This window comes from Artibeus jamaicensis, unplaced genomic scaffold (assembly GCF_021234435.1).
Source record: "Artibeus jamaicensis isolate MK-2021 breed Jamaican fruit bat unplaced genomic scaffold, CSHL_Jam_final contig_497, whole genome shotgun sequence".
Classification (NCBI taxonomy): Eukaryota; Metazoa; Chordata; class Mammalia; order Chiroptera; family Phyllostomidae; genus Artibeus; species Artibeus jamaicensis.
In genome coordinates, this window is record NW_026521863.1 from 10,089,907 (window position 1) to 10,103,240 (window position 13,334).

Consider the following 13,334-nt stretch of genomic DNA (forward strand, 5'->3'; position numbering starts at 1 on the left):
TCATTTAGTGTTTATTATACCCTGTTCATGTTCAACACAGTTTGCTTATCATTATCATTAAAAATGTTAGTTTTTCAAAAAATATATTTTTATAATTGTATCCTTTTTTATTTTGCCAGACATTTTTACCTAAAATAGTTTTATTTAATATGTGATTTAAATTGAATGTCTCAATTACTGAAAAATCTAATATGGAAATCTTTAAGTATAAAACCAGAATTTTTATATCTTATTACCCTCTAAAAATTACTGTTCTGCTCAATTTTTCTCAAAACCAGTTAACTGATCTAGATAACCACATATCATTTATTGCTAATGAGTGCTGGATTCTTATGAAGTCTTGAGAAAAAATGCATGTTTGCATTCAGAATGTGGCATTCTTCTTTTATTTTTTAATTTCATAAAGGCAGACTGGTATCGAAGTAAAGGACTTTGGGCGGAGTTGGAGAAATGGGATTGCCTTTCATTCAGTCATCCATGCTATTCGACCAGAACTAGTGGACTTGGAGAGGGTGAAAGGAAGATCTAACCGAGAAAACCTGGAGGAAGCTTTTACGATCGCCGAAACGGAACTGGGGATCCCCAGATTACTAGATCCTGAAGGTTCGTTCAATAATATTTGACACAACTCAGTGGGTTTGTATGTTTTACACCCAGAAATTGCAGATGACTTTCAAGACTCTCTGAGAGGCCAGAAAATTTGAGAAAAGCACAAATAAATAGTATCTTCTTGTACTAATTTTTTTGGAAAAATATGTATTGTTACATTTGGGAGCAAAATACAGCTCTATTGCTGCAAACAACATTTTGATGTTGGTGGCTCGGTGAGGTGAACTGTGCTCATTTTACTTGTGGGTGGAATGAAAGCTTTATAAGCATGTGTTTGAGGGGGAGCCATGTCACTGGATAAAGGGACTATTGCATGTGTATAACTCCAAAGAATCTGGAAAAAATAAAAAATTGTTAGTAACCTAAGATCATACCTTTAAAACATCAGTTGTTAAATACTTAGAAATGTCGATAACCATCTAGTGTCTTCATTGTCAATCAGGAAAACTACACAAATGACTGACTAATATTTTTTATTGCAGTTTTTGGGGACCATTTTGGTAAGGCTCTAAATTTGAAGACTTTTTAGGAATGGAATTATTAACTCTTTCAAGTTTTCAAAAGGCAATTTTGAGAACTTTAATAAACTTCAGTAAACTGAGTTCTTTCTTACTGAAATAAAAGTGTCAAGGTGAATTCTCCAAAAGTTAGAGATAATTTCATATTTGGGTTGGCATGTATGGAAATGTTATTAATGAATGCAGAAGTGAAAATACAGTGTAAGTGAGTTATTTTGGAAGGTAAAACAATGTCAAAGTGGATGCACTTGTCCTTCCAAGAGTAAGTTTCTGAGACTTACAGTTAGTCCCCTCTGAGATGGAGGAGCAGCCTGGTGACCCCTGGCCCTTTAGGAACCCGCTTTCCCCAGATTCACAAGGGGAGCCAGGGCTTCCCACCTTGTTTCTGCACAAAAAGACCCAACAATATCCATTGTACCTGGGGAAAGCCATGCCCTTATCTCAGCCCTCAATTTCAAAGGATGCACCCGAGCTCAGTTTTCCAGAAATGGAATAAGAGGAGAGTATAAACAGTTTCTTTGCATCCACTGGACCAGAGGAATGTAGTATTTTCATTGATGATCAGAGAATGAGATGGCCCAAACCCAGACTGTCCCATGTGAGGCGATGCTTTATTTTCCCAATGAGAACTTCCCTATCAAAAAGCTATTTAATCAACTTGAACATATAAACTTTTAGGGATATAGATTAAACAGAACAAAATCTATTATAATACTTATTTTGTGATTTAGTTCCATATATACTTAAAAGTATATATGTAGTCATATATTAAATGTTGTTTTTCTTTCTACTTTCACATTTTGTGTTACTCATTCTTCAAATGCATCTTCTGTATCAGTGGTCTTGTCCTTTCTAAAATCACCATTGGGCCATCTTACAGATTCCAGAACACATTACCTTTGTTTCTTTTTAAGTTGTTTAAATTGCAACTTTTTAGATCCCACATTGATAGGCTGGAGAAAATTATATCTCAAGGCACAAGGAACATCACAAAATATTAGGGCAGTTTTATATTTCCGTTTTGATTTTTTTGTTTCTTTTGTCTTGTTTTTTGCTCTGTGGGTACACATTTTATATTTTTAATCTCCTTAACATGATAACTTCTTTCATTTATTTTAAAAAGAATATTTAAAAGACTTTTTATAATACTCAGCACCTTTTATTCATATGGTACTACCCCATGCATAATTATTAAATTTGTATAAATATATTTACTAATTTTATTAGGTAAACATTTATTAACATGACAATGACTGAAATCTTTTTTAGGTTCTGTGTCTCCTTTAAAAAGTACTTGATTGCTCAAAGTACAGTAATTTAGAGAAAATGCTTAACAATGGCATCTTCCCTTTTTCTAAAGCAAAATTTGTAGGTTTTTGTGGGGGGGGATACATATTTGGCCACACATAGTTACACAAGCTTCACAGTCACTTGTTACTCAGTGACACAACTGTGTTTTAAATACTGCTCGCTCACTGCAGCCCTGAAATTCACCTCACATTTGTATTTGATTAACTAGGCTGAATGTCTGAATAGCCATATAGTGTCTCAGGTTCTTGATCAATTAATGTTGAGATTTAGATGAAACAAATACTACTTTCCTAAACCTCTTGGTTAACATGTCATCTTTCCAAATTATACAGTTTCCACCATGCGTCACTCAGACTACCTTTGTTCCCTGCCCCGCTCACAAAATCTCCAACTACCTTTATTTTTCTTCTTGCTTTAGGATGGTGTCCTTCATATACTGGCTAGATTTCAAAACTTGTATTACCATAATGTAATGTGAATGAATGTCTTCACACTTGACTTTGGTTTTCCCAGATGTGGATGTGGATAAGCCAGATGAGAAGTCTATCATGACCTATGTTGCCCAGTTTCTGAAACATTACCCTGACATCCACGAGACAGGCCCCGACGGGCTAGAGACTGATGTAAGTGTTCACTTATCAAGTATTGATACACACTCAATGAAAGGGACTCGGATTTTGAAGCATGCTCTTCCAAAAAAAATGTAATGCATTTTAATATGAGAACAACTGAGCAAATAATAGATATCACTGATTTGGGGAGGTTATTTATTACAGGGAGATTTCTTCCATTGGTGTGTTGGCTATGATAGAGAAAACATTATCAATAAATGCTGGATAAGCAATACTGATGAATTGAAATTGAGGCAAGATATTGGTGTTGGGAAGCTCCACTTCAGGAATTTTAAGATGGAAGGGATTTCATTCCCACCCCTTATTTGTGCATCTAGGTCTTGAGTCCCCTTATGCTGCTCAATCTGTTGAAAATAAACTTTGACTTTAAGATTTCTTTATATAAATTGCTGCTCACATCACACAAGGCAAATTTATAGAAGTTCTAATTACTCACTGTGGTTAGATTCTTTAGTCCTTCAATAGTTTAAGTAATATTTACATTTTTTTCATACTGCTCAAATGACATATACTCATTGTAACGAAAAAATTGGGAAAAAAAAAAGGTTATCTTTATTTGACCTTCTAGAGAGAACATATTCTAGAAAAACTATAATGTGTTGGTGTGAGTCCAAACATTTATATATATAAACACATACTATTTTAACAAAAATAGAACCATAGTATACATACAATTATTTTAATTTTATTTTATCATTGTTCAAATACAGTTTTCTGTATTTTCCTGCCATCACTTTCCCCCGCCCCCCCAACCCAACTTCTCAACCTCAATCCTACCCCCTTTGGCAACATCGTATAAAACTTTTCCATGGCATTCTCTCCAGGTCGCCATATATGTGTACAGTAATTTATTTATTCAATATTAATTTTTAGAAATTTCTGATTTTTTGCTGATATAAGCAATGCTTTATGAACTGTTTTGCAATAAAGCACTGTTTTTACAGTTCTTTCTTAGAAGTGTATTTCCTAGGATAAAAAACTTACAGATTTTGAATGCTTTTTAAAAAAAATTTTATTGTTCAATTACAGTTGTCCCCACTGCTCTCCCCCTGCCCTGCCCACCTCACCTCTCCCACATTTAGTCTTCACTCCCCCTCCCCCATGTCTTTGTTCATGGGTCCTTGATACCTGTTCCTTGACTTGACTGAAGCTTCCCCATTTTTTCTAATTGTACCCCTTCCTTCTCCCCTCTGGTCACTGTCAGTTTGTTTTCTATTTCCATGTCTCTGCTTCTATTTAGCTCACTTGATTGTTTTGTTGAGTAGGTTCCACTTATAGGTGAGGTCATATGGTATTTTTCTGCTTTCATGTCACTTGTAGGAAAGTTTGTCCCATTTTCTACGCTAGTCAGCACAGCAGATGTTTTCTCAGGCTTCAATAACAATGGACGTTACCATTCTCCTAATTTGTTAAAAGTAGTAATTTTTATGATAGACAGCTAGATTTCTGTTGTATTTATAGTTAATTATAAGGCAAAATGACACCAGGGAAAGTAATAAGTGGAATTTTTAAAATGTGTCAAAGCTATCTCTCTATCTTCATTACATACTTTCATGTAGAGAGTTTTCAGGGAAGTTCGAGATTACAGTGAAGAGCAACAGGAAAAACAAGAAATAAAGTAAAATAGGCTTTCTAAATAAACTTAGAAACAGGTTTAAGAGACACACAGGAAGTCCAGGGAAACATGTACCAAAGTTTTCCAATAGGAAAAGGTATTGCATGAATAGAAATCAGTGACTTCATAAAAGAATTAAGAAAAAACCCCATAACTGCTTTTTCCTAGGTTGTTTGGATGAAGTTAATCCAGCATTAAGGGATGCTGCAGTGTAAATCAGGAACTCTAAATAAAACATATTAAGAAGTATAGCATAGGGAAAATCAGCTTTCTACCTGATTTTTATATCAAATGTTTTTATATTTTACCCAATCGGACTTATTCCCGATCTGGGTTTAGTGTTTGTACTATTTTAATTTCTCTGGCATTGATCATCTCCCCAGATGAGTAAATTCTGTGGCTGAAAATCCTGAGTAATGAAAGAGAATGCTTTCCTAAAGCCCATGAACAGGAATTTCAAGCAAAACCCTTAGAGATTTGAAACACTCACTGCCGACATCAGCTTGTTAATGCGCTTACTAAAGAGGCTTTATCAGTCAGATGTTAATCTCATTATCCAGGAAATAAATTCTGATTGTTCTTTTAAACATTCCCTCTATCCCTTCCCTAAAAATAGGATGCAAATGATTTCTTCAGTGTCATTTCAAAGATTAAATTTTGAGAAGAATATATTATAAACCTTGCCCTTTCTTAATGTGGCATTTGTTAATGTTTTTGCAGCTATTTTATTTTATTCCATTATTATTTAATCACTTTTTATTGTTATTCTATTACTGTTGTCCCAAATTTTCCCCCTTTGCCCTCCTCCACCCAGCCCACCAGAGGGATGGGGAGGGGGATAGTGGTGGGAAGAAGGGGGAAGGACTAGACAAAGAACATGTATGCATTCATGTATGACCCATGGATGTCACAACCCAGCCACTGCATTGCCCCGCCCTGGTAAACACCTAAGCAAAAATGGGCAGCAAGATAGACCGTGCAACCCAGGGCCCCAGTGATGGGAAATAAAGCCTAAGCACTGAATGAAAAGGTGATGGCTTGTGGGAAGCGGCAGAGGGGACTGAGATCTGAGAGAGTGCAGAACAAGCACCATTGCTCTCTCTCTGACCCCGCCCCTATTTACAGCATCACAACCCAGCCACTGGGTTGACTTGTCCTGGTGAACATCTAAGGCTCCGCCCCTCATATGTAGCAGACAAGACTGACCAAAAAATTATGGCTTGAACAGAAGGACAAATCAAAGCCCCAGAGCCAATACTTTTAAGCCACCAAGAGATAGCCAACCTATCAGATGCACAGTTTAAAACACTGGTGATCAGGATGCTCACAGAACTGGTTGATTGTGGCCACAAATTAGATGAAAAAAACCAAGGCTACACTAAGTGAAATGAAGGAAAATGCACAGGGATCCAATAATGATGGAAACAAAACTGAGAATCAAATCAATGGAGTGGACCAGAAGGAAGAAAGAAACAAACAAACAGAAACCAATGAAGAAACGAGAATTCAAAAAAAATGAGGAGAGGCTTAGGAACCTCCAGGACATCTTTAAACGCTCCAACATTCAAATTATAGGGGTACCAGAGGGGAGGAGGAAGAGCAACAAGTGGAAAACTTATTTGAACAAATAATAAAGGACAACTTCTCCAATCTGGTAAAGGAAATAGATTTCCAGGAAGTCCAGGAAGCTCAGAGAGTCCCAAAGAAGATGGACCCAAGGAGGAACACACCAAGGCACATCATAATTACACTAGCCAAGATTAAAATGAAGGAGAGAAACCTAGAAGCAGCAAGAGATAAAGAGAAAGTAACCTACAAAGGAGTTCCCATCAGACTGTCAGCGGATTTCTCAAAAGAGACCTTACGGGCAAGAAGGGGCTGGAATGAAGTATTCCAAGTCATGAAATGAAAGGACCTACATCCAAGATTGCTCTATCCAGCAAAGCTGTCATTTAGAATGGAAGGACAGATAAAGTGCTTCCCAGACAAGGTCAAGTTAAAGGAGTTCATCATCACCAACCCCTTATTTTATGAAATGTTAAAGGGACTTATCTAAGAAAAAGAAGATAAATAACATGTATAGTAAAATGACAGCAAACTCACAGTTATTAACAACCACACCTAAAACAAAAGCAAACTAAGAGGACAGCTAGATCAGGAACAGAATCACAGAAATGGAGATCACATGGAGGGTTAGCAACAGGGGAGTGGGAGGAGGAGAAGGGGGGAAAAGGTACAGAAAAAAAGTAGCATAGATAGTAGGTAAAAAATAGATAGGGGGGAGGGCAAGAATAGTATAGAAAATATGGAATCTAAAGAACTTATGACACATGGACATGAACTAAAGGGGGAGAATGGGACAACTGTAATGGTATAATCAATAAAGTACATTAAAAATACATTTTTATGATGTGAGGCCTATGCTCAATGAAGTTAAATGGCCATCTCATTCTATCCCATGGACTATAGATTTTAGATTTTTATAGACTATAGACTTTATAGACTATAGCTACTGGGGCTGTTGGTACCACCACCTCAGATACTCAGGATTTGTCTGCACAGGCCTTAGTAAATAGCTCTTTTAATTCATTTTTAAAATATTGGCATCAGCATATCTTCCAGGCTTTCATTTTTTAATGTATTTGATATCTGTCCTCTTTATGAATTTATTAAAATTAGTTATTTTATTTAAATTAGATGCCATTTTATTTATTTTTAAAAAGATTTTATTTATTGATCTTTAGAGGGGAAGGGAAAGAGAGAGGGAGAGAAACATCAGTGAATGGTTGCCTCTCCTGCATCCTCTGCTGGGAACTGGCCTGCAACCCAGGCATGTGCCCTGACTGGGAATCCTTTGGTTTGCAGGTCCACACTCAGTCCACTGAGCTACACCAGCCAGGGCAAGATGCCATTTTAAATCAGATTTTCTTATTGGATATAAACATACTATGCTTTTCTTACTTTAATCAATAAAATGGATAAAGAAAATTTTCCCCTAGAGGTATTTCCAGATAATCAGCACTGGACAGTAAATGAAGTAGGCCTCTTGACCTCATCTACCTCACCTATTAAATGCTCAGTTACTTATCACTCATTCCCTCTCCTATTGCAAAAAATACTACTGATTGCTCTCAGAAGCATGGCACAGTCTTCATTGTGGTTACAGGGATAGAGAAATGCATGTTATGATCGTAATTACAGAGAATACTGTGAATCCATATACCTTTTCTTCACATTGTTCTTTTAAAGTGTTAAAAGAACACATGATCACATATGACTATTACAAATTAAAATGAAATCATCAAATGCCAGAATACCACATTGCCTTATTGGATTCAAATATTTTGATTCTTTCAAAAGTTATGAAAGCATCTTAAAGTAGCCATACCCTTAAAATTATTATCTCTTTATTTATAGACGGGTGCTCCTCCATTTTTTTTTCATTTGTTTTCTATATAATTTTTGTTCCTGATTTATATTATTCTATATATTATCTTTTCGTATTGTTAGGAAATATTTCCAGGTTTCCCATCTTTTGCAAATTTTATCCACAGTCTTAAGGTAAGATTTAAGTAATCTTGAATTAGTTACCTCTTTTAAGCATTCTATATTCCATAGCTTGTTAGCCATTCTTTTGCATGTACTTGTCTTTATAAACACTTTTCTTTTAATACCTTAATTCTGTTATTTCTTTCCCCTTTCTATTAGGAAAAATAACATATGTAATTGCTATTAAATGTTAGTAACAGTCTGAGCCACTCACATGAATTGTCCCATTAATACTGAAATATATAATGACATCAATTAATTCCTCTTTAATGACAACTAATAGCACTAATAAAAGGGATAATTTACAATGACGTTTATTTTTATTATATTTGAAATGGAAAGTAAAAGTAAAGACTTATTTTTTATATTTAAAATGATTATGCAGGAGGCCATTAATTGAAATGGGTAAGTCATTAATTGAAATTAATAATTCAGTTAATTTTTAACACTGAGTTAATTACATATCTTCCACTCAGTATTGGCTCACGTGTTTTCATAGACTTCATGATGCGGTAAGCACTCAAAAACATGTGTAGAATTAATGATTATGAATTCTTTCCCACATCCCAGTTACCCTGTACCTGAGTTTTCTCACCTTTTTACATTCCATCTAAGCCCAAGTTGAAGAATCTATCAATATAATAGGCTTTATGGCAAAATCACAATAAAAAAAATCAAATATAACCGATTTCAGATCAATCGTTCCATTAACTTTTATTTCAGGTATACCAAGAGCATTTTGTGCCTCTGAGCTCGTAGAAATGCATTAGAGCTTTTATGAGCATGAAAGTCAACTGAAAATAAAACCTGTGCCGCGTTCACAGTCACTCTTCGTTCAGAGGAGCTCTCGTGAGAGGCGCTGCCGTTTCGGAGTCCTGGGCTCTCGTTCCATTTATTTCTCTATCTTACCAGTCAGTCATGTATTCCACGATTCTACACTGAGTGATACAGGGTGCCAGACACTGTGTTAGACTGGAGTAAAGAAAAAGATACCTAAGTGTTTAATGTGGGGGAAAAGAGGCAACTCAGTGGATGATAAAATAGTGCATTTTGGGTAACTATTTGAGCTCAGGCTGCTACAGGATCATTGAGGAGTGCTATCAAAATGTGGTCCCTAGACTGGCAACGCCAGAGTCATCTGGAAACTTGTTAGAACTACAAATTCTCAGCCTTCCCCCTAGATCTACTGGGCCAGAAAACTTGAGAGTGGAACCCAGAAATCGGTTTTCACAAGCTCTCCAGATGATCACAGTTTACGCTAAAGTTTGAAATCCCCTGGCACAGACTTCTGGGTTGGAAAGAAGTTTCTGGGTCAGAGAAGGCTGTGCGTGAGCTGAGCTCTAAAGCAGGTGTACCCCAGGGGGACAGGTTCCCGGCAGAGGAGGGTCGCCCTTGCAGGGCTGGAAAGTGAGAGAGGGCAGGAAGCGGGATGGCACTCTGCGCCAATCTCTGTACCAGGTGTGTTATAAAGATTATGTCTGTGGTTCCCGATCCATGGGACTTGTGTGTGATGACTCCTCAGATGATGGTGCGACAGTGGGGAGGTGAGAAGCAAAGGAAAAAAGACACATGTCCCAGGTCCCAGAGTTGATCCATGTCAGAACCAGAATCCGGAATCGGTTTCGCCTGCCTCCGTAGCCCGCGCTCCCTGCTCTGCCCCTTTGCCTCTTCACAGAGACAGTTTCCTCTGTCACAGAGCCACGATCATCAAGGGAGATGCTGTTGTTGAAAGCTATTTTTAAGTGCCAAAAAGTCATGTTAAATATATTTCTGATTACATTGGCATTCTTACCAGATAAGAAATCTTCATGAAAAATTAGGATATTTTCACTAATTCAGTGCTAGAATGGTCTCGTTATTATTTGTGGAAATAGCATGTACATTGCTTTTTTTTTTCATTTTCAAGATGAAGGTGGTGTCCCGGATGCATTTATTCAACACACAATTGAGTAAACATCTCATAGATTCCATGTTGCCAGAGTCTAGAACTACCACATGGAAGAAGAAAAATATGTTTTGTGTTCACATGAAGATTATAACACCGAATAATATTTTCGACAATAGTCTGTTGTTATTGTGATTGATGTTGTTGTACTCTGATGCTATTGTGACTGTTGCTTTTTCAATTTGGTCAAAATTAATCTCATCCACAACAGCTCTCTGGGTTACCAATGGCCTTGGGTTTAGAAGCAAGTGCAGGTCTATATTTCTACTCTCATCCCAACTATTGCTCTGAGTTCTTTTACTTAGGACACCCCCTTCTTGCAGGCATTCTCTTAATTAAATTAGTGGTTTTTGAGAAAAAAAATAGAGATAGATAATTTCAGTATTCAAAAGTAGGTTAAAGTATTTTTACCAGATTAATTCTTGTTTTTTTTACTGTTTCTAAGGAGTGAAAGTGAGTAGAGAGAAAAATTTTTAGAGACAGTTGACACTTATTAAGTATTAATTCTTTTCTAGGATCAGTCAGGTACTAATCAGCAATTCAATGAATGAAATGCACAGTTACTAATAAAACTGTAATGTCTGCTGGTTTCTAGAGAGAAGACAGGCTAATTCTGAAGGAGATGAAGGTTTGGATAGAACAGTTTGAAAGAGATTTGACAAGGGCACAGATGACAGAATCGAATTTGCAGGATAAATATCAGGTAATATATGAAAAAGGAATTTCAGTTGCTAAAACCTTTTCATGAGTAAGATTTATATATGTCATTTGTCTATGTGTAATCTTTCCAATGATATGAATGAAAAAGTCTGTAGAGAAATGAGGCGCATTATCTTGTTTGCATGTCATTTAATAATTGTATTTTCAGGTAAATGAATAGTTTTAAAATGTGTGGGTCCAAACTTACGTGTAGCTCTGAGGATTCACAACTTTTCCAGACTTCAGAGGTCTATACATGACCCAGAAGAACAAATACCTAGTTCTCGTTTTTACAGAATTTATAATTTTGTAGATGTCATATAACAACAACAAAAACAGTCCACCACAAAAGACTTCAGTGCCAAATTGGAAATCAGTATCGAATAAGCTGAACTGAAGAAAGGACTGCACCATGAATATTTGGAGTGGGCCCATGAGTGGGGTCAGTTTCTATGGTGGCCTGCCTAGTTCAAAATGCCTGAATTCCAGTTGAGGCCAGCAGGCAGTTTCCCCAGTCTAATTACACTATTGTTAACTGGATTTGGGCTTCCAATTTGTACTTCCAGGGCACAAAATCATAAAATGAGTTTTCCAATTAAATTGTCTTTTATTCTATGCAGCACTGACATTTTTCCTATTTAAAATAACATTGCATTTTAGTAGCAAAGCTATAATATTTTCTAGTCTATATTATATTCAACCATTTTAAACTTTATGTTTTATTGTTGACACTTTTACAGATGACCCTCTTTTCCCACCTCCATCATTCACTTTTGCTACAAAAAAGGTAGCATAATGTGACTCAACATGACACAGCATAAAAAATTTAGTGTTGCATTGTTATATGATTTTATATAATCACATCTGGAAAGCACCCTTGCATTTAGATGAATGATGCTGTCAATATTGTATTTGATGAACTTGGCAAAGTGGACAACATATGCTTATATGTAGTATATGCTTTTTTGCTTTGAAATTCAATGGGATATTTTTCCCCAAAAAATACAATTTGCTGGGATGAGCCCCACTTAAAAAAATGTTAAACCAGTTCATTGAGAATAAAAATGCAAGGACAGACTGAATATACTGAGTTAGTCCATTAGTGAGTTTTAGTTTTAGCATGGATTATTAAAAACTAAATTGCAAGTTGTAAAGTTACCCGATCTACAGATATTTTATACAAGAGAAACAAAGGATTAGAAAGTATGAAGCAGAAATATTCCTCTAGGGCCAATATGGTCACCAGTTTCGTAAAACAGGGTGAGAGATCATCTGAAATCTGAACACAGGGAACAGTCTTTTTTGTTTGTGGGTTTATTCTGCCATCAACATTATCTGTTTCTACTTTTCAATCAATGGTGTATTTTTTTAGTTCTTCCAAGCATGGAATTTTGTGCAATAAAATTGAGGGCTGATTTTATATTTGGGTATTTTTACTTACACTAAGTTAGAGGACTGGGAAGTAACTGTGGTAAAATATTTATTCAGCATCTCCCCCCAGTGTTCCTCCTGTGGATTCACAGATTTGTTTACTCTCTAAGACTTAGAAATTCTTTCAGATATGGTATCTGTTAGGTTCTCTAGCGCCATCCGCATGCTCTTCAACATAACTGCACGTGGTGTTTTCATTTCACATCTGGGCGGGGAGTCATATTTTAGGATGGGGTAATTTCATACAAAACGTAGGGGAGAGGATATGTAAAAAGCATTTAGCATGAGCCAGGCTTATTGTCAGGGCATGATGAACAGTAGCCATGATTAGTATCGTGTCTGTCTGTATTATTATTGACAACATATATCAAGGGTTATCCAAATATGAGGGGTTGTTATTTAGGAAGTGTGGTTTCCTCTGCCATTGCTTTTTCTGACTCGTTGCCATGTTGTTGCTGTTTTTCCTCCCTTAGTCATTTAAGCACTTCAGAGTTCAATATGAGATAAAAGGGAAACAGATTGAACACTTAATACAACCATTACATAAAGATGGTAAATTGTCACTTGACCAAGCATTGATAAAACAGTCCTGGGATAGAGTGTCCTCCAGGGTAAGTTCTCCCACAATTACTTCATTAAGGGTTGTGTAATTCAGTCAAGAATATTTTCCATCATTCTTTTCTACGCAGTGATGTTGCATTAGGTCCTCCCGCCTCTGTCTGAGGTAGGGAAAGCTTAACTGTGGGAGCATCTTTGTCCTTTAAGCTAATGAAAGTACTTATATAAAAACTTTTTCCTACCTGTGATGCCACTGTGGGCCAGACGACAGGCTGAAAACTTGGACAACCATCTGGTTCACTTCTCGCTTTACACAAGTTAACTCTGGGATTTTTAGGATTGGAGCCTTCGCACCTTCTCCATTTTCCAAAATCATGTTCCATTAATAGTAAATAATCTTCTTATATTCACATTCATTTTTATATTCTTTAATTTAGCATATCTTTTTATCTGGTCTTACAGGAGTC

At 36.3% G+C, this 13,334-nt stretch overlaps 1 protein-coding gene across 9 annotated transcripts in view; it reads left to right on the forward strand.

The window, feature by feature from the left end:
• Window positions 1–13,334, forward strand: part of SYNE1 (spectrin repeat containing nuclear envelope protein 1) — a 404,650-nt gene that overhangs the window by 100,662 nt on the left and 290,654 nt on the right. For 8 of the 9 annotated variants that reach the window (XM_053668739.1, XM_053668745.1, XM_053668738.1 and 5 more), the window contains 5 exons: window positions 407–603; window positions 2,952–3,061; window positions 8,196–8,246; window positions 10,775–10,882; window positions 12,783–12,920. In XM_053668739.1, coding sequence (XP_053524714.1) covers window positions 407–603; window positions 2,952–3,061; window positions 8,196–8,246; window positions 10,775–10,882; window positions 12,783–12,920 — 604 coding nt within the window. The remainder of the gene's footprint in view (window positions 1–406; window positions 604–2,951; window positions 3,062–8,195; window positions 8,247–10,774; window positions 10,883–12,782; window positions 12,921–13,334) is intronic. The other variant, XM_053668741.1, reaches the window with a different exon arrangement.